This window comes from Mauremys mutica, chromosome 6, assembly GCF_020497125.1.
Source record: "Mauremys mutica isolate MM-2020 ecotype Southern chromosome 6, ASM2049712v1, whole genome shotgun sequence".
Taxonomy (NCBI): domain Eukaryota; kingdom Metazoa; phylum Chordata; order Testudines; family Geoemydidae; genus Mauremys; species Mauremys mutica.
Window position 1 is genome coordinate 19,456,002 of NC_059077.1, and position 22,195 is coordinate 19,478,196.

The 22,195-nt window shown below is 40.6% G+C and overlaps 1 protein-coding gene across 3 annotated transcripts in view; it reads left to right on the forward strand.

The window, feature by feature from the left end:
- WDR7 (WD repeat domain 7) overlaps nucleotides 1-22,195 on the forward strand; it is a 349,222-nt gene that overhangs the window by 256,708 nt on the left and 70,319 nt on the right. For all 3 annotated transcript variants that reach the window (XM_045021793.1, XR_006580538.1, XR_006580539.1), the window contains exons 22-24: nucleotides 7,447-7,564; nucleotides 10,787-10,936; nucleotides 14,129-14,211. In XM_045021793.1, the coding sequence (XP_044877728.1) occupies nucleotides 7,447-7,564; nucleotides 10,787-10,936; nucleotides 14,129-14,211 (351 nt within the window). The remainder of the gene's footprint in view (nucleotides 1-7,446; nucleotides 7,565-10,786; nucleotides 10,937-14,128; nucleotides 14,212-22,195) is intronic.

The following is a 22,195-nucleotide window of genomic DNA, read 5'->3' on the forward strand; positions in this document are numbered from 1 at the left end:
CCCAAATAAATCTGTTAGTCTGTAAGGTGCCACTGAACTCCTTGTTGTTTTTATCAGTACTCATGCAATTCAGCATTCATGGGCAGTTGATCAGTGGGACATGCCCAGGTGACCTGTGTTCTCAACAGCCCAGGAAGGCAAAACAGTTCCAAGGTCCATGCTGTTATGCCATGTGGGAATGTTCATGCCTGACTCTTTATTCTGCCATCAAGTCAGCCCTGTTCATGTAAGCAAGAGACTGCTTTTTAAAAGAGTAAATTAAATTAGACTTTTCTTTACAATGTTGCAGAAATATAGGTCCCCCGGTTTCCTCCCATTCTCTTGTCATGGTGTCAGTCTGGCAGTGTAAGCCACTGTGACAGAAAATTGCTGGGTGTTGGCTTTTCCCTCAATCCCTTTTGTACAGCAGCATTTCGTCCTCTGAAAAGTATCTGTCTGACCTAACGGCTACAGGAGGAAAGGGACACAAAAGAAACCACATGCTTCATCCTTAAAACAGGGAAAGACCCAAAGCAAAATCACATCCTTGTGATTTCTCTTGCAGAAGGTTACTAGCCTGGTCATGGTTTCATGGCTGATAAAAGGTTGGAGGAGAACATGGCTTGGTGTTCCTCTGTGTTACTGACTGAGTGGAATCTGAGAGTTTAGGGGTTTGGTTTCCCTCTTAGTCACTCTTTTTATACAGAAATATGGAACAAAATAAACACTGTTTTTATACTGAAATTTCATGTTTTTAATCCTGTGCAGTTGACTAGGCTGTTTTAGAAATAATGGTAAACTACTGCACTGTTGAAGTTTGATAGCTGGCTGTTAGATAGGGGCGTAGAGTAGTCTTCTGTAGGCTTGCATCAATCTCAAAGAACTCGAGCAAATGGCTCAGAATAGGACTCTCTGGTGGTCTCTGACAAGATGAGCATGTGACAGGTTTGAGGGGGATCGACAAAATCATCTCCAGTCTGCACGACAGGGGCCAGAGAGCTGCATAATCAAACATCATAGATACAGACTTCCCATGCCCTCAGTGTGTCTGACTCTGTGCATCAGGGTTTAGACTTCAGATTCATATGCGTAGCCATAGATGAGAATTGCAACAATATCATCTTCATCATCAGCGATGGACTACCAACATTAGATAGCGGCCAAACCAATTATTCATGCTGATGTAAAAACGCAGTAATCAAACTTTGCGTCTAACTTCACCTTACAAAAGCCAAGAAATTGAGAGTTATGGTTCTCTTCTGCTAATTCCCTTTTCCTTAATCCATCTGCCTCTTCTGTGTTACCCTAAAGTCTCTCTCTCCCTCTCGTTCTGTTCTTCATGTTACCTTCAAGTGCACTGTAGTCCTGAACATCCTTCTTTGCTTCTTTTTCTTTTGCAGAGCTGAGCTCCCCAAAGCTTCAAAAAGTTAACTGGAAATTAAAGTAAATTAAAGCTTCCAATGGCTGGATACTTGTTCATTTTTTTAATGTAAATCTCATCCTCTCAGATGGAGGAAATGCACATGTAAAATCTGTGTGTGTTCAAGAAGGCTCCATGTTCCCATGGGGAAGCATCTTTACTTTTAGTTTTAAAAAGCCTTCTCCTCCTGTGACCCAAAATTTAGATGCTTCTTCCCCACCTCCTGCCCCTGGTTTTCACATCCTAAAAAATCCTATCTGGTAGCTCTGAGTAGGTGATTTTCTTCTCCCTCCTGCAAGATGAGGGCTCCACTTTCTCTTTGCCCCTCTCTTTGCTACTAATGTGTGTTGAGCCGATAAAACTCCATCCTCCATCATAGTACCTTCCCTTACATGCAGCCTTTTCACCCGCCTTCCCGGGTTCCTCAGGAGCTAGAAGGAACCCTTCAGAGTTCTTTCTCACCCTTGGGAGAGGGAGTGTTGTATTCTTGAGTTCCTCTCAAGTGCAAGTCTCCCTGGTTGATACCAGCACACTTCTATGATCAGTATTCCATTCGCTCATGCTTAAGACAAGGCAAAGTTCTAACCTATGGCATCTGACCAGCAGGAAAAAGGGACCAGCCTTACAACCCTACAGAAACCTGCCAGCAACAACCTTTAGGGTTGCAACCCACAGGTTAAGATCTGCTGTTGTCCAGTAACCCAACAGAGCCTTTGTTATACTCCCAGCAACTAGCTAAGAACTTGTGTTCTTTCAGTGTTGCTTGGTAAGAGCTTGCATTTGTGTCCTAAATCCCTACTGAAATAAATCTTGGCCTGATTTTTTGAAAATATTTGTTTTGTATAACACAGTTTGCATTATCTAATAAATCTTAACTAAATAAAGAAAAAATATACGAGATACAGAAACATTTTATTTATTGAAAATATGCATTTTTATTAGTATGCATCTGTGTATGAGGGATGAGTAGCCTTAGTCTGAATGCAGGATTATAACCCATGGACTCTGGCACAGCTCTGATACAGGCTTCCTCTGTGGCCTTGACAGAATTACTTAACTGCTCTGCCTCAGTTTCCCCATCTATAAAGTAAGAATAATAATGAAGTCCCTCGGTTACTGGAGTATGTGAAGAACATGTAATGTCTGTAAAGACCCTGGAAAATGCAAGTGCCATGTAAAGGCACTTATATATTTGCATCCAGTCACTCTGCATGATTGCATTGCCAGGATGAACAGGAAAAACAAGTATTGCAGCTACAGTCATGCAATTAGTCCTCCCATAATGTTCCTGCCCATTCTTCCATGACACTGGCTCTCGGGGCACTGGCTCTGTCATCTGCCAAGCCTCCCTTCTCCCAGAAGCATGAAGGCCGGAGATTAGCTGAAGCAATATCAGCTAGTCTCAGATCTACCTAGTTTCCACTACCACCACCACCGTGTCAGTGCAGGCCCAAGAGCATCCCAGACAAAACTGCTCTGCCATCCTTCATGCCTTTGTTCAGAACAGATCTTTCGTGTGGCACTATGGTATTGGAGTAAGTTCAATGAAAAAATACTTATTGATACACCTTTAAAATGTAGTCTGCACTCCTGCAGAGCTGGCCTGCTAGGGCTTGCTGTAGCCAAGCATGGTTATTCTGGGGCAGAGTGCTGGTCCCTTACATTCCCTAAAGCTTGCAACAAATGTATAGTGGTCTCCTGCATAGGAACATGAGGCCAAGGGAATCTAATCTCTCCCCTCCCCTCTAGCATACCCACAATGGGCAGTCTCAACTTCAGCCACACAGACTACTGTTATGTTTATTTTGGGGTACGGTGTAAATTTTGGGCTTGATTAGTTCCCATTGTATTCACCAGCTGTGTCCTTAGAGGCAGTTTCCCACAAGTTGGGAAGCCTCCCCTGTGGGAAAGCAGCTTTAAACTCCAGCCAGAGCTCCACAAGTCCCATCAACGGATGCTGTGAGGGAGATGTGCTTCCTACCCGCTTGTGGGCTGTGTCAGCCATCATCTGGCCGTTGGCTTAGCAGCTCAAGTCTGCAGCTAAACCTCAACTCCGGGCAGACTTTCTGCCAATGGGATCCAGGCGACAAATCTTGACCCACTATATTAATGTATAGGTATTTTCTATTTGGCTGGATGTTTCCCAGTTTGGGAGAGGCGGTTGGATTTATTCCTGTTTGTACCAGTTTGACTGAATTTTTAACACATGCTACACTTGCTGGCAGCCCTGAATAGGCGGCTTTTTTATTCATTGTATAAATTTAAATAAATAATATAAACAACATGTTTGTACTCTGAATCAAATTTACTGAGCGGGGGGAGGGCAATAGATAGGCATGTGTTGTGGTAGGATGGGTCAGTATCAGTTTTGTAAAACTCCATCAATAGCTTGTCTGCACTACGGTTTACACAAATGACTGTTTAAGGTGTGATCGAAATGCGTATCTGGCTGGGACAGTACACATGTACTAATCTTAAGGATGTGGAAAGAATGAAATTCCCCTATAAAAGAATAAATCTGGATATAAGAGACAAGGTGCTTCCTTGCGAATGCTAGGTTTGAATCTGCCTTTGTTTTGATCTGTGGTCTTGGTGCAATGTGCCTGTTCCATCACGCACAGCTTTAGCTCTGAAAGAAGACATACAGACCAGCTGCGGGAGGGGGTTAATCTCTGGCCACATACTACCACAGCTGAGTGTTGTAAATGAATTAACAAGAAACCTGTTGCTTTTCAGGAAAATGCATGCCTTACCAAACACTGAGAGGGAAAAATATTCCTGACAGAAACATGTGAATCCTTGCTGAACTATGCTTCTGAAGTTTTCAATGAATACACATAGGGACCAGACCAGGGTTACTAGATAACAACATTAGGATTAGATTGTTAATCTAGTTTTTAATATGCTTTCATCACTCAGTAGTCTGCAAAAATGCCAAAATGATTTTTAGTTTTATTCAAAGAGCTATCACAAATAAAAGGTAACAGGGACATCGATATAGTGCTATTTTGAGAAGTACGTTAATTGTTATAGTCATTATTTTATTGTGTATGTTGATGAAATAAGAGAAGATGAGGTGAATAAAAATGATGAGCAAGATCTTATGTATTTTTGTTGAATCTAATGCTTATCCTTTATCCATGTATTGCTGCTACATAGTTTGACAGTGGCTCAAATAGCTCACTTGTCAGAGAAAGCTTTAATCGATGCTTGGCTGGTCTTTCATACTTTTTCATATGTAAGTTACAAGTGTGCAATGCTGTTATATCATAGATTTACCATACACAAAAATCTAAAATAAAAAAACTTCATTGTTACCATCAAAGTTGTTAAGTGCAGTTCAAGAGGAGCTTTGTACCACTGAACATTTTTTCTGGAAAATGAAAAACAAATGGAAATAACTAAGAATATGAAACAATTTTGAGACCAGTCTTGGCACTCACTTCCTGCACAAAACATGAGAGAGAACGCTCAGTAACTAAAGCACGTACTTTTACAGATGAAAAAATAGTTCCAATAATTTTTTTAAACCCACTAAAATATTCCTAAAGTTAGGGCATATACTTAGTGTTATGGAATAAAGGTTTAAATGGCACTCGTGTATTTGTGGCTTTGTCACTTATAAGTAATTGGCCATCCCAAACTCATGCCAACTGCTTTTATACCACAGTTCATAGCTTATATTCCATATAAAACATGAGCAGCAGAGAGAATTAAACAGGATAGATTTTTTTTTAAATCTTACTTTTATTGGAAATATTTGACCTAAGCATAGTTCAATTCGAGAGATCTTCTCTTCATTGAGAAAATAACATTTCACGTTGTTTGTATCCTTTTTTTCCCCTTTTGATCACACATTCTCTTGTTAGGCTCTTGAGAGGTATACTTCATCCCTTCCCTCCCTGTCTCTCAAAATGTACATTTACTCCAAGCCCCCTTCCCAGTTATACTTATTTAAAGTCCAGAATTGAGAAACATATTATCTGGTCCAGGAACATTTTTAACTGTGCTATAAATACCCCTTTGAAGAATTAGAAATCATTCCTTCTTTTAGCCTGGTATATCAGAAGATATCAGACATTAACATCCCTACTCAGACATTATTGGGATGGGGCCAAACAAGTTGATAGACTAAGTTGCATATTTTTTGGAGCTTGAGCAAAGGTTTTGATGCCTTCTTTCCTGTCATTTTGAGGCTTGTGGAGTTGGACTCTACCTAGGATTTGCATATTATGTACAAACAGATAATATGTTATATATTACCGGTTTTTTTAAAACAAGTCTTAAAATTCTTAACATTTCTAAATGTGTGTCTTTGGTAAGATGTGACATGAATAAAATCTAAATGATGTGAGAGTTAATGGAATTGTTTGGGATGATCTTCGGCATTCTCTCATTTGCAGTCAGAGCGAACAGCAATAATGAGCCATATCCTGCCCGCTAATAAGGGAGCTTTGTGCCACTCCAGCAGGATGTAGGGGATGAAAGGGACATGGCCGGGATGTGACTGTACTGAGAGATTCTCTGCTATGAAACAGCTCCACAGAAGACAATTGCGGCTGTATATAGTTTAGAGTAGCCTTGAGGCTGCTCTAACTTACACTAAAGGCTGAACCAGCCCCCAGCAACCCCAGAGGTCAGAAAAGTGCAATGGTGGATGTCAGCTACCTTTACCACCTCACCAATCAGCTGCACTGAGTGGAGTTCTGGCACAGTTACAATCCGACCCAGAGTCTCTAAATGCATGTATGTTATGTTAAGGATTTAGAAAGGAGTTTTTTTGTTAATCAGTTATAATGACATTAGTTGTGTAAAATGATAACAATCATAACTAAATTGGAGCCCTTACTCATGTGAGTAATCTGATTGAAAGCAGTGTGACTGCTCACATGAGTACAGGCTGCAGGCTTGGGCCTCTGGTTGTATTTCCAAAGAGACACTGTGATAATTTTGTATTGCTTTATAATAAGTTAATTGAATATTTTAATGAGCCGTGACTTAACATATTGAGGGTGTCCTCAGCACTAAGTATTTAGAATCAAATCGTGTATAATTTAAATTACAGATGAAGCTTGATAAAATTACTTAATTGGGCCTGGACAGGCTTAAATTAATGTATTTTTATCTCCTATGCATCTCTTAAAGTGCTAACGCATCCGAAATCACATTGCTAGAGGAGAAAGCTGTAGATTTCACCTCTTCTTATGTAACAGAAATCATCTCTTGTTCTCAATGTGCACTTAAATGACACTTACTTTAATGAAAAATCGTAGTTTTATTAACACTTGGCATTCGTATATATGTATAATGCAAATTAGGAACAACAGCTAAGATGTAAATTTTTTAAGGCGGAGAAGTTGTTCTAAAAATCAGTCACCAGCCAGTCAGTGCTGCTCATTTGCATATGCTCTGAAAAAGCAATCTTGCCTTAATGTGTGTTGAACTTCTGCCACGCCTGTGATGTTCATAAATAGGGATTGCTGATAGGGTGAGTCTGTCTTTGTCTTAATAGCACTTGCAGTATTTTAAAACAAAGTGATTCATTCAACACAGGAAACCAAATTGAATGAATTCAGTATTTTCAATGCCTCTAGAAGCTCTTTCTTCCCCTTCTCCCAACTAGTTAAAAGTGCTTAGCCAAACTGAATAGTAATATTACAAAAGCCGTATTTTCAAGCTACTTCTAAACTTTTGCTAAACAATAAAATATAAAAATACTTCATATGACATTCTTTATTTGCCTTGTCCCAGGTTTTGTGATACATATTCAGTACTACAGCTAGATAATTTGTTAACAAGGCCTTTTTACCACTTTGGACAGATGCACATACTGTTTTCAATCTTCATGGTTAATTATTCGATTTTGTATTTGATGCCAGAACACCCTGACTCCTAATCACTGCTCATTGTTGGAAGTCCATTATATTCTAACTGTTTGAGTGCTCCCGTTGACCTTGAACTGACATTATAAGCTGTGTCTAATCTTTTCACTCTATATTTCTAATGCCTCTTTTCTTTTTTCCCCTCTTTGTCTGATCCCTGTTTAGCATCACAATGGGGCTGCCTCTGAGTCCAGCAGCTGACTCCGCCCGCTCTGCACGACATGCTCTCTCGCTCATTGCCACTGCCAGACCACCCGCCTTCATAACAACTATCGCCAAGGAGGTGAGAAAAACTTCAATGTTCACTGAACTGCACTTTCAAAAGAATAATGATCTCAGCGTGCAACAAACTTTTTGGTTGGTTTTTATATTAATGCTTTTCAGCTCCAGTATTACCAGACAGAAATAAAAAATAGTCAAATCACCTTTACCACCGCCCCACAATTTAGCTTTTTTGGGGAAACAAAATGGGTTATCATTTTAAAATATTTGGTGGTATGCAACACACACATTATGCAGCGATATCTTGATAACTGATACACCAGGACACTTGATGAGTTGAAATTGTGTCCTGATGTACTGGGTGTATAACCTTTCAATTCATATATAGAGCGGTGGGCAAAATCCCAAAGGACTTACTAGGTTTTTTTCTTAGCCTTTACCTAGGCAATGCAAATACTGCATAATTCAGGACTGAATGAACACTGAGCATTGCTTTCGGGATTTGGTCCAGCAGACATACATTATTGGATGAATGAATTTGGTGTTTTAAGGAGCAAATTCTGCTCTCATTTTTCTCCTTCTGTCGCCCAAGCTACTCAGGTTCAGGGATTTTTCCTTTTCTCATTTTTCTGTTGGGGAAGGGAGTCTAACACTTGTTCCTTCGGGGGGAAATAGGAAGGTGTTCTTGGGAAGGTGTCTTTCATCATCCCACCCATCTTTGGTGCTGGGTGTTTCTTCTGGGGCCTCTCCAATCTAGTCCTAGGTTCTTCGGGCATAGCATAGAAGCTAGGATCCCCTTTCTACCCCAGTCATCCTCCCATCTCCTTAGTGCATCTGATTTTAGAAGCAGCTGCAGCCTCTGCAGGTCCTACACCATGCTGATTATGTGTGATTGTACCTAAACATCGGGTTGGCAAAAGAAGGCTGGCAAGGAGGTACACAGTGAAGGGCCTTCAAATGTCCAAAATAACATTTGGTGTTATATATCATTTTTAAGTCCAAGATGGGCCATTTATTCACCCTGATCCTCCCTTTTTGTGAAAGTGAGGATCAGTAAAGAAAGTGGACAAACATTTTAAGGAGTGTATGCAGAATAATAATTAAAACACATTCAAAGGCTTCATACAAAGGCCACGGTCAAGCTAGAAGGGCATAGCAAGTGAGGTCCCACAGGGATCAGTTTTGGGTCCAATTCGGTTCAGTATCTTTATCAATGATTTAGATAATGGAATAGAGAGAACACTTATAATGTTTGTAGATAATACCAAGCTGGGAGGGGTTGCAAGTGCTTTGGAGGATAGGATTAACATTCAAAATGAGCTGGACAAACTGGAGAAATGGTCTGAAGTAAATAGGATGAAATTCAATAAGGACAAATGCAAAGTACACCATTTAGGAAGGAACAATCAGTTGCACACATACAAAATGGGAAATGCCTGTTGTCACGGAGTTCCTGGGCGATGCTCTGCAACTGCTCCCCCTCAAAGCCAGTCAGGGCTTTGGGGAGCCTCCTCTCCCTTGGAGCATTCAGCATATGCCCCTCCGTGCACTTCCCACAGCGAGTCCGCCCCGGCGGGGCCCTGGGGAAGCCAGAGGGTCCTGCACCCCCACTTCTCAGTCAGATGCTACTCTTAGCCAGCCAGTAAAACAGAGGTTTATTTAGATGATAGGAACACAGTCCAAAACAGGTCTTGCCAGTATAGACAACAGGACCCCTTTAGTTAGGTCCATCTGGGGCCCCCAGGGAGGTCACAGCCCCGTTGGGAAGCCCAAACCCCGTCGGGGTGCCCCTCTCCATTTCCCAGCCAACTTCAAACTGAAAACTCCCCCCAGCCTCTCACTCAGCCTCCCCTCGGCTCCTCCCCCAGCCTTTGTGTCCTTTGTTCAGCATCGGGCAGAGGTGTCACCTGGCCTTCAACCCCCGTCCTGGGTTCTCTGGTTACATGCTCAGGTATGCTCCCTTCCCCAAGGCAGGCAGTCCCAACTCCCCTGAAACATTCCCAGGTCAATACTTCCCACTCAGCATTCACATAACAAGCCAGAATATTTCCACTTCATCACACCTGTCTAGGAAGGAGTACTGCAGAAAGGGATCGGGGGGTCATAGTGGGTCACAAGCTAAATCTGAGTCAACAGTGTAATGCTGTTCCAAAATCATTCTGAGATGTATTAGCAGGAGTGTTATAAGCAAGACACGAGAAGTAATTCTTCCGCTCAACTCCGCTCTGATTAGGCCTCAACTGGAGTATTGTGTCCAGTTCTGGGCACCACATTTCAGGAAAGGTGTGGACAAATTGGAGAGAGTCCAGAGAAGAGCGACAAAAATGATTAAAGGTCTAGAAAACATGACCTATGAGGGAAGATTGAAAAAATTGGGTTTGTTTAGTCTGGAAAAGAGAAGACTGAGAGGGGACATAACAACAGTTTTCAAGTATGTAAAAGGTTGTTACAAGGAGGAGGGGGAAAATGTGTTTTTCTTAACCTCTGAAGATAGGACAAAAAGTTTCCCACTGTCAGGGTGGTTAAACATTGGCATAAATGTGGAATCTCCATCATTGGAGATTTTTAAGAGCAGGTTAGACAAACACCTGTCAGGGATGGTCTAGATAATACTTAGTCCTGCCACGAGTGCAGAGGACTGGAGAAGATGACCTCTCGAGGTCTCTTGCAGTTCTATGATTCTATGGTTCAAATGAGTTCTGCAAAATACAAATGTTCTTAATGTAATATTTTAGTCCAAATGTTGAACATTTGTCCTTAAATCTCAAACAAAAACTGTTTCTTTTCTGTATATTTCACAAATAATATTTTTGGATTGGTCATCAGATGTCTTCATTCCTAGTGAATGACGTGGAAAAATGTAATTTTGCATAATTGATATGTAATTTGTAATTCTCCTGGTTTCTTCCCTCAGACTAGTGACAGTACCTCAGTCTTCATCCATGCTCAATCTTAGACAGTGGGCTAATTATTCCACTGTGCCGGCCAAGTCAAAGGTGCAGGCCCAGAGTTAGGTGTGATTAGCAAACAGAAATAATCACCATCCCTGCCTCTTTACTTAACCTCCTTAATTGGCTTTATGTACCCATTGAAGAAGAGATGTGACAATGTAGAACTGCAGTAGCCCATATAAACACTTGGACTCCTCTCACCGCTGCTAGAGACCGTAGACATGTTGGAACCTGATCTGGTATTAAGAAACCAACATGGAAAGCTCATGCTAAGTATAGTTGAATATATGTGGACAACAGTAGTTAAATATATAATCCTATTCTTTTTGTAGGTGCATAGACACACTGCGCTGGCAGCAAACACTCAGTCTCAACAGAATATTCACACCACAGCTCTTGCTCGGGCTAAAGGAGAGATCCTAAGAGTCATCGAAATACTAATAGATAAAATGCCCACAGATGTTGTGGATCTTCTTGTAGAGGTAAGAATATGCTATAATATCTGTATATCATTGTTTTTAATAAATCAATGAATAATACATTGCACATAAACTCAGTTGTAAATTGTAAAGTGCCATCTACTTTTACAGCACCATGGAACATACGTTATTTTTTAAAATAACACATCTGAGGCCATAAGACTCTGTCCCTGGGTACGTCTACACTACGGGATTATTCCGAATTTACATAAACCAGTTTAGCAAAACAGATTGTATAAAATTGAGTGTGCGCAGCCACACTAAACACATTAAATCGGTGGTGTGCGTCCACAGTCCAAGGCTAGCGTCGATTTCTGGAGCGTTGCACTGTGGGTAGCTATCCCGTAGCTATCCCATAGTTCCCGCAGCCTCCCCCGCCCCTTGGAATTTCCGGGTTGAGATCCCAGTGCCTGATGGGGCAAAAATCATTGTCACGGGTGGTTCTGGGTAAATGTTGTCAGTCACTCCTTCCTCTGGGAAAGCAACGGCAGACAAGCATTTCGCGCCTTTTTTCCCTGGATTGCCCTGGCAGATGCCATAGCATGGCAATCATGGAGCCTGTTTTGCCTTTTGTGACTGTCACCGTATGTGTACTAGATGCCGCTCACAGAGGCGGTCCAGCAGCGCTACACAGCAGCATGCTTTTGCTTTTGCATGACAGCAGAGATGGTAACCAGCCATACTGTACCATCTACCATACCATAAATTGGTAATAAGATGATCATGGTTACCAGTCCTTTTGCACTGCACCATTTGCTGCTGTCATAAGTGCCCCTGGCTGAGATCAGCCAGGTGCGCAAAAGCCAAAATTGGGAATGATTCCCTGAGTCAATCCCTCCTTTTTTGGTATCTAAAAATAGAATAGATTTAATGTGTTTAGTGTGGCTGCCTAGAATATGGGCAAGTGTACTAGAGAACCACTGTATCATAGAACCAGAGAGCACAGCTGCTCTGTGTCAGATCCTGCAGAAATTATGAGCTGTATGCTATTCACAGGGGGTGCTCCTGCAACAACCCCACCTGTTGATTCCGTTCTTCCCCCAGCCTTCCTGGGCTACCGTAGCATTGTCCCCCCACTAGTGTGATGAAGTAATAAAGAATGCAGGAATAAGACACAGTGACTTGTTAGTGAGAAATGAGTGGAAGGCAGCCTCCAGCTGCTATGATAGTCCAGACAGGACATTAAGCAGTGTGGACGAGAGGAGCCCAGCATCCCGCTGCTAGTCCAGGGGCAATTGAATCTTTTCTTTACACATGAAGGGTGGGGGCTGATGGAGCTCAGCCCCCTGTTGCTATGATGAAGACGGTTACCAGCCATACTGCACCATCTACCAGGAAAAATTAGGGGCAGGCGCCCTTGATTGACCTCACTGATGCTAGTCGGCATGGTTACCAGTCCTTTTGCACTGCCCCATGTGCCAATAGGCTGATGATGACGACGGATATCAGTCATATTGTACCATCAGCCACCCATGGCGGGGGGGAGCAAGGATGTTGGTGTTGAGTGCTTCAGCATCCCGTCTATCTGCAGCATTCAGTAAAGATAGGGTGACATGTAAAAGAGTCAAGAGAGGATTGTTTTTCCTTTCACTTCTGGGGTGGGGGGTGCGTAAATTGCCGAGCTATGCCCTGACCCACCGCAGACACTGTGTTTGACCCTAGAAACATTTGGAGCTCAGCCAAGAATGCAAATGCTTTTCGGAGACTGCAGGAACTGTGGGATAGCTTGAGTCCTCCAGTCCATGAGCGTCCATTTGATTCTTTGGCTTTCCGTTACGCTTGTCACGCAGCGGTGCGCTGAGTCCCTGCTATGGCGTCTGTCTGGAGATTTTTTAAAAATGATTTTGAATTTCGTCTTCTGTAACGGAGCACTGATAGAACAGATTTGCCTACCCTTACAGCAATCACATCCGCATGGTCCATGCTGGAGCTCTTTCTTTATTTTGATTTTTAACTGCATCGCCACACATGCTGATCGGAGCTCCATGCTGGGCAAACAGGAAATATTCAAAAGTTCGCGGGGCTTTTCCTGTCTACCTGGCCACTGCATCCAAGTTCAGATTGCTGTCCAGAGCGGTCAGTGGTGCACTGTGGGATACCACCCGGAGGCCAATACCGTCGATCTGCAGCCACACTAACCCTAATCTGATATGGTAATTCCGATACTAGCGCTACTCCTCTCGTTAGGGAGGAGTACAGAAATCGATTTAAAGAGCCCTTTATATCAATATAAAGGGCCTCTCAGTGTGGACGGGTGTGGCATTAAATCGGTTTTACGCTCCTAAAACCGGTTTAAATGCTTAGTGTAGACCAGGTGCCTGTCTCAAAGGGCTTAAAAACGTAGCAGAAAACAAACATACAAATGACTGGGTATGGTGCAACAAAAGCAAGATCAGTGAGCAGTGAAGTTTAGCACACCTTGTTCTAATATTTCCCTTTATCTGTTTTTAGGTAAATTCTTTTTTAAGGGGAGGACTTGGGCTGGGAAGTAACGTATTTTCAGGAGGCCCTTGAAAAGGGTTAAGTGGGTGCATTGAAGATTGGGTTGCAGAGAGCGTTTCTGACATGAGGGCTACATAAAAGGATGTATGGAGATGGATAAAATGGAATAGTTAATCTTGGGCAAAGTGAAGGTGCCAAGGGTTGAAGAGACCAGAGCAGAGAATTGGGTAGGACTTAATGGGTAAGGACAAGCTAGTAAAAGAATTTGTTGGCAATTTGGACAAGGTTGTTACAGCAGCATTTTGAATGGACTGAAGTGGGATGTTGAAAGTTTTGTCTTTTGGATGCATATTCATTAAGGCTGAAGGACATTGTTAAAGAATCCACCATACAATGTGATTTCCTTAACTTTGGTGTTCCTGTTCACATTCCCTCTTAATATAGCTAGCACAAAATGTAGTGTTCCTTCTAAGGCCTTCGATAGCAGACACTTGCCTGTAGTTTGTAGCTTTGTAAAATGTGTACTGTTACTGTGAATGAGTATTTGCAGCAATTCAAAGTACCATTGCCATTGCAAATTCCAATATGTTGCAATGCAGTCAGATTTGTTTATGTAGATAACACGTTATACTTAGGTACCAAAAATATAATTAAACACAAGAGCTAGAAAACTCTATAACTGTTCAGAATTTAAATGTTGTTATGAACAATAAAATCAAACATTGTTAAACAATTGTAACTTTTGTTTCCAAGGTTATGGACATCCTCATGTACTGCCTTGAAGGATCCTTAGTCAAAAAAAAGGGACTTCAGGAATGCTTTCCAGCCATCTGCAGGTAAAAGCACTGAAGGAAATGATTTGTGATGAATATATTCTCTTGCTATAGCTCACTTATAGCCATAATGTTTACACCTTAAAACTTCAGATTTAGAGTATTTTAAGTACAGTAGAACCTCAAAGTTATGAACACCAGTGTTGTGAACTGACCAGTTAACCGCACAAATCATTTGGAACTGGAAGTACACAATCAGGCAGCAGCAGAGACAAAAAGGGCAAATACAGTACAATACCGTGTTAAACATAAACTACTAAAAAAAAAAAGAGCAGCATTTTTCTTCTGCATAGTAAAGTTTCAGAGCTGCATTAAATCAATGTTCAGTTGTAAACTTTTTAAAGAATAACCATAAGGTTTTTTTCAGAGTTATGAACAACCTCCATTCCCGAAGTGTTTGTAACGCTGAGGTTCTACTGTAGTGTACAGTTTTTCTAATCCCTATTACATCTGAAAAAGAGGAGGTAGGTCAGAAAATAGCAGTTATTGAAAATGCTTCTGTATAAAAGTCCACATGGTAAAATACTGTTCATTTTTATGTTGGCAGTATCTCTTAAAACTTTGCCCTAGAACTCCAATGTTGTGTTGTTTTCTCTGTCATAAACAATAGAAAATGGTCAGGTTCTTTTCTTTCATTATAGTTGTAACCACCACTGTTCGTTTCTTTTGTTTGGTAATAATAACTCTGTACTTCTATAGCATCTTGCAACCCTGGATTTTAAAGTGCTTTATAAACTTCAGTTAATTAGTTATTATCCTCATTGTACACATGAGTAAACTGAGACAAAGTGAAGTGATTTGTGAAAGGAATTCTGGCAATGATGGGAATACAACACAGATCTTCTGAGGTTTAATCCGAGTCCTGTGGTTTAATCTGTTGTTTGTATTATCATAACACCTAAGAACCCAGTCATAGACCCAGGATCCCATTGTGCTAGGTGCTGTACAAACACAGAACAAAAACAGTTCCAGCCCCAAAGCGTTTTCAATCTAAGTGTAAGACAGGAGACAACAGATGGATACAGACAGACCAACAGGGGAGGGCAAGGAAGCAGTGGGGAAATATTGGTCAGCATGATAGGCAGTATTCTCAGAGCACCAGCAGCCTAACTGTTGTCAAGATTTTTGTGGGCATCATGACAAAGGAGAGTTTTACACGCTTCCTTTCCAGTCTAACACTGTACAATACTCCATAAAAGAGGTGATTTATCAACACATCTATTTATCCTTTCCAGAAGGGGGGAAATATCTGCAATACTTTTTCCTCAAAGTATTGGTGGATAATTGTGTATACCCACATTTAAAAACAAAGGACATATTTTAATGTAATAGTGCTTCTGCACAAACTTTATAGGTGCTTATACAATTAAAAATAAAGCATGTTGCCTCAGGCACACCAGGAAGAGCGAGAGCTATTTTTGGTGTAAAATGAAAGCTGCAACTATTTCAAAATAAGCAGTTAACAATAACACAGTGGTCTATATTGGGCCAACCTGAGGAGATTTAGTCACGGTCTGTAGGAATGCTGAGGCCAAACTGCAGGCAGCACTGTCACAATTGAGGTCTTTGACCTATGACAGAATAAGTCTTCCAAGGGTACTGAGGAACCAGCATTCATCTAAACACCTGCTTACCTACTTCCCTTTCGTGATATAACCATGTTCAGCAACATTGCGATGTCTGTAGCAAAGTGTACTCTCGTAACAGAATTTGGCCATATCACAGGTGTACTCCTCCTTTATGTGGCTGTTTGAGCCTTACGCTTTGAGTGCTGTTGGACTATAAAGCCATCCTCACCAAGTACATGATTTTGAAAGCAAGTGTCCATTCTTTTCTTGGTAAGAACTAGCTGCTTTGATAAAGCTAATAACTGGAAAATAAAGTGTAATTACAAAGAACCCAACATGGAAGTGCATCAGTTTTATAAATACATATGGTATCTGTAGACCAAGCTGAAGAGAGCATAGAGCAGAGTAATGTTCTACAGAATATGCATTTTCAAGAACTTCCATCCTAATCTCTCGGGGCATAATTCAGCTGTTCAGTTGGAACAAGCAAAATAACTGAGATAACAAGAAACAGTCACTGAAAAACAACTGGGTTTAATAAATCCTGAGTTTGTGGCAATTACCACTCACTCTTCATACCTTTGAGGACAGATGAGTGGATGGAAAGGGATCTCTTCCTGCCATGTAGCTACTTTACACTCTTCTGTCAGGTGACCAGGATCTGTACCTCTCTTTTGACCTGCCAAATCGCTACCATCCTCATGATTGTGTTGTTCCTGGAGAAGGAGACTTTGATCACCTGGCTCTTAAATACCTATCTTCTACTGTGTCTCCCCATCTGACCAGTTCCCCCCAGATGCCAGTAAATTGTGCTGTAAAGTGCCAGTTTCATCCTTCTCCTCAGTTGTTTTTAACAACTCTAAAGATGCAGTCAAGCTCCTTGATAGCTCTCTGATACATTTGCAAAGGTTTTACTGCTCCCCCACTGGCATCTTTGGAAGAAGAACAGAATTTGGAAACACAGAACAAAAACTGACTTCAGAGGATACTTACTGTGTGACAGACCTGCACTTCTCTTGTTGCTAATTCATGTGTCAAGTAGTGGAACACAAATGTTCTCATCTGATTGGTTTTTTAAAAATATTATTAAGACTGTCTCTCACACTAGGCCAGGGGAGCCGCGATCAGTCGATCCTGCTCCGGGCCAATGGGGGTTGCGGGAAGTGGCACGGACTGGGGGATGTGCCGGCCGTGGCTTCCTGCAGCCCCCATTGGCCCAGAGAGGCAAACCACGGACAGTGGGAGCCGCAATTGGCCGAACCTGCAGAGGCGGCAGGTAAACAAACTGGTCTGTTACCCTTACCCTGGAAAGTCACGTGCCAGAGGTTGCTGACCCCTGCACTAGGAGTATAGGATTCAATTGAAATTAAACTCTCAAATGTCATTAGAACCCTGTTGCTGGTTTTAAAGCTGTCTCGTGGTCTGTTGTGTATAAACTGCTGAGAGAGTGTTAATATTTTACTGACATCAGAGATTGTTTTTCTGTTCCTTTCGTTTTTTTAGAATTATCATATTATTTTAGATAGTCAGGAACATGGTGGTTTTCTTTTTCTGTTCATGTTCGTATTGGTGGTGGTTTGGCATTTGGGGAGTTTTGAAAGGCACAAAGTGTAGGTAGGCTTCTAACTCCCACTGACATTCAGTTCAAGATAAATGCTTGCCATTTGTGTTTTTGAAAATCTCCTCTTTTGTTCTTAAAGTTTAATACTCACAGATAATAAAATGTGATTTATAATATGTATTTATAATATTCTTAGGTTATTATAAATATTCATATTATAACATATTAACCATGTAAATTACAATATTTAATATGTCAGGGGGTTGTATTTTAATGTAACAGGCTATAAAAAAGAACAACAGTTGCAAGAAAGGAACTATTATACCCTTGACAGGTATGTCATGAATAAAGATAATCTTCCTTCCTTCAGATATTTAAAAAACTTTAGCTTGAAATGTAAATGCAAGGGCAAGTGGGAATTAATGCAAGAAATCTCCCCATCCTTTTTTCATTTTTATAGTGGCACATTGTCTTTACATTTGGCTAAATTGCAAGCAATATCTCCTACTGTACATAGTTATGGCTATTGTAAAAATGATACAGCACTCTACCGAAGTCATCTTTCAGACCAATGGAAAATTTCATATGATTTTAGCAAATCATTGAATCTCTGGAGAGATTCCAAGTGGTAGCACTTTGGCTTAATCCTATTACTAATTCTTTTAATATCCTAATGATCTCCCTGCGATACTGTATTAACTGTGCACACCTGTTGTGACTGAGTCTGTTACTTCAGCAGACAAACAATATTATCAGGCCTTTTTGGCTTTCCCTTCTCATACAGTAGTCTTTAAATACCATATCATGGCTATAACAACCAATCTCTGTTTGCTGTTTTCAAGCAAAGTCCTAGTTTGAGTAGTTTTGTAAAACCCATGGCTTTAAAAAATAGTATGCTTGTTCAAATATTGGATTATTAACTTTCCTTTAGTTTTCCTTCTGTCTTAGTGGCATACAGATTTAGTAGTCATCTTATTAATGACTGTGATCCTGAATCCACCCAATCTGGCTGTGATGAGATGAATCTCTCACTAAACAACATATTTTACAATATTTGATTAGGGTTGATATCTAGTTTTCCCCTTGCTTCTGTCATGTTTTATGTAGACTGATTTTTACCAATGCTCAATAAAATGCCAGACAGAAATCATAAAAGTCCAAATAAAATAAAATACAGAAGTGCAGTGGGTTGACAGTAAAGTATGTCTGAAATTTTGAAAATGCTCAAGATAAAGTTGAAGTCAGAAACATTTTGTATGGTTGGGAAGATTTCCTAAGAATCATGTAGCCCTGATTCAGCAGCCTGATGCATGTGAATAGTCCTATTGAGGTCAGTGGGACTGGGCATGTGTTTAGGTACCTTGCTGAATCGAGACCTTAGGATGGAATTAACTGATGTTCAAATGTTGCTGTGTATTTGAAAACAGGAAGTTAGTCTGAATTTGAAACAACAAATGTTCCTTATTTTGCTTTTTACAGTGGAAGACTGTCACAGGAAGCAAATTTATTAGAGCTAGAACTTTATTTCAAAGACTAAACAAAACAAGGACTTGAAACAAAATTTAAAAAACTGATAGTTTCTGAGTTTCTTGTAGAAATCCAAGGAATTACAACTTAGTAGGTAAAGGTGCTGTCACTCATGTTAATTCTTAGTCATCGGATTTCAGTGGAGGCCTGATTCTGTAGAAGGGAAGGAACAAAACTTTAAAATATGACTGAAGAATATCTGAAGTAAAGCCAGACCCCTTGCGGCTAATTGCAAGACATTAAAATTCTAAATTAAGGTCTCCAAGATATCCAGTGAATGTATGATAATAAAGGGAAATGTATTACCTACACAATTAATATTTTTATGAATAGTTAAGCATCCACATTTTGCACTATTTGTTACCCGCTGAGTCAAAAGAAAGATCTTAAAATAAAAGCATTTCATTAGCCAAATAGTGTCTTCAGTTTCATCAGATGCAGACAATATCTTATTGTATGTGTTCTGAAGAATGTGGTGAGCTGTTAAAGTCACACACCCACACCTATTTCTTAAATCACTCTTCAGTGGCTTCGGTATATAGGAAAGTAATTTAGAACCCAATGGACGGTTATGATAGACCTCCCTTCCCTCCATAGTGAATAGGTACATTAGATTTATACAGGAGTTACTGTTAGTTCTTCCCTCCTTCATATTGCTCCTCAAGATCCCTTTCTACCCTGCTAACTTCTTCCTCACTTCTCTCCTGTTTTTTTGTTTGTTTGTTTGTTTTTTATTTGTAACTCACTCATTGTATCTTGCCTTAAATTAGGTTTCAGAGTGAGGTACCACGTTTGCCTGAGTGACTGTGTAGTACCTAGGACCATAGGGACCTTAGAACACTACCACATTAAAAATGATAAATAATTGTCAGATACTTGGACAGTATTTTCCTGTTATTACTTGCACAGAGCTATAGATAGATATAGAATGTAATGACAAATACACGAAGATAAAAAATGGGCCCTAATTCTTAGTCTAAATTGTTACAATCTAATAAAGTTTATCACATATTTTCAATATTCAACCTGCACTCACTATAATATTTGGTTTAGATGCCACAACATATTTAGTAAATAACATACTGACCACACCAGTAATTGGATGGTGGTTTACAGTAATGTACACTAGTACATAACATCTTTTTACAGCAATTGAAACCATCTGACACGTAAGTGGATGTATATTAAACATTTTCTGAGAAATAAGGAAGCAAAATATTTAGGATTTTTTCACTTGCCAGGAAGTGCTTATTGTTTAGAGAAAATATGGTGTTTATTCCACTGCTATAAAACTACAGGCCATATTCAGTCCTATTGTAAATGGGTACAGTATCTCTGAAGCCTATTTATGCCAGGGTTTAATATGGCCCCTGGCAAGTACATTGTGAAAATTACTGCACATTACAAGAAACATACACCACACTCTTCCAGTCTATGGAGCCGCTGGTCATTATGGCATATTAGGGCTAAACTCCACCAATAACATTACAGCTGTGTAATATGACTGATGTAGTGCAGGGTGCAGTACCACCTGCTGTCCCTGGGGCACTCTTGGTAGGGCTGAACCCCAGTTTTAGTGGCAACCCCTGGCTCCCAGGGGGGGAATTCTGTGTCAGTGGCACACAGACTGCAGGCAGCAGAGGAAGGTGGCACAGAGCAGGGAATGCAAGCTTCTACAGGAGTAGGCCAACAGAGGCAGACTCTGCACATGTTCCTTTGCCGCTTCTGCTCCTTCTTTTCCACTCCACGGAGATGGGGTGTTAGGTTAGGAGGAGGAAGTGTTCTGAGCCTGAGGACGTTTTCTAAGCCCTGGCAGGTTGTAAATCTGAGGGGTAGGCTGGTCTGTATTGTGATCCTGGAAGTGTTTGGTGAGAAAGGGTTCTGTGCCATGGAGAAAGTAAGTAGATAGAAAGAAGAAGGGTTATTAGCCTGGAGGATAGGGTACAATGAAGGGGTGTTTTGGGGCAGGTGGGGTTGCAGTGTCACAAACTCCCATGATTTTATAGCAAGTCCCATGATATCTGGTGATTTTCATAAAACCCCAGCTTCAGGAATTACTTGACTTATGTAAAAATCTAAGATTTCATTTTTTAAAAAATTTAAAAGCAAGTTTCTGAGCTTCGTTGTTGTGGAGGCTGTACAATCCCAGCTTTATTTTTAAAATCTCATGGTTTTTAAACCAATCTCATGAGTTGGGAAGGGAGAGTCGTGGCCTTGACTCATGATTTTTGCATGCTTCAGTTTGGCAATACTCTGGTTGGATTGGAGGGAGCTGAGGTGGCTTCAGGGTGTTCTGAGCTGGGAGGGGAAGAGTTTGGGTTGGCAGGGTTAAATGGAGTCAGATGGTGAATTAGGTTGTAGGTGAACTGATGATGTGCATGGATAGGGATTGGAATTGAAAAGTAGGCTGGATGGAGAGAGATTGGGCCTAACAGAGAACAGTAAAGGGACCACATTGCCCATTAACGTCTGAATTTTTCATTCTGAAACAGAGAGAGAGTTGGAGAGGAGGAGGGGGGGGGAAGTGTGTGTGCAGATTGCTACCTGCAGCCCCACCTCTAATTTGGGGCATGTCTGCCACTGCTACTATAACAGCATTATTTATTCAGTTTGACCCAAACTCCTCAGGTAATAAAATAAAGTGGATGCTGAGATGGAAGTTGTCCTTTTGCCCACCACAGCTTTTTCATGTACAATAATAGCCCAGTACTAAAAGCATAGATTCCACTAAGCTGCCAAGTGTGTGTATGGATACATCAGCTGGATTTGCCGGAGTGGAATTGCTGTCGAATCTAAATTTAGATGTACATTGGCTGCTTGGAAATCATTATCTGTAGCTGAATTCCGCTGTTTGGAAGCTTAGAAAGTGTGAGTCATAGGATTAAAAATATTTAACTGTGAATATATTTTTATGGAAAGAAATATTCATCACTTGCAAACTCTCTAAAAGGGGGTGGAGGCATGTTAAATAGATATTACGGCCAACAGATTAAACCATGATACTATTAAGAAAAAATTTGAGAAGGATAATATGGTATTAAAAAACAAATGAAAAGTAAAGAAGACTAAAATAGTCAAGAACTGAATGCAAATGGACTAGAATTGGTTTGGGGGGCTTTTTTATTATTATTTATTATTATTTAAAGGTGAAAACAAAAATCTATTTTCCAATGAAGTTTTTGTATTTAAAAAAAAATTGTTATGCAGATTGATTCGTCTTTTCAAGAAAAAAGCTGACTCAGCTGTCTGTCTAAATGGGCACTTAAAATCCAGTAAGGAAATGACTTCTGTCTGCTTTGGTCCAGCAGTTTGTGATGTTCTCATTTCTTAA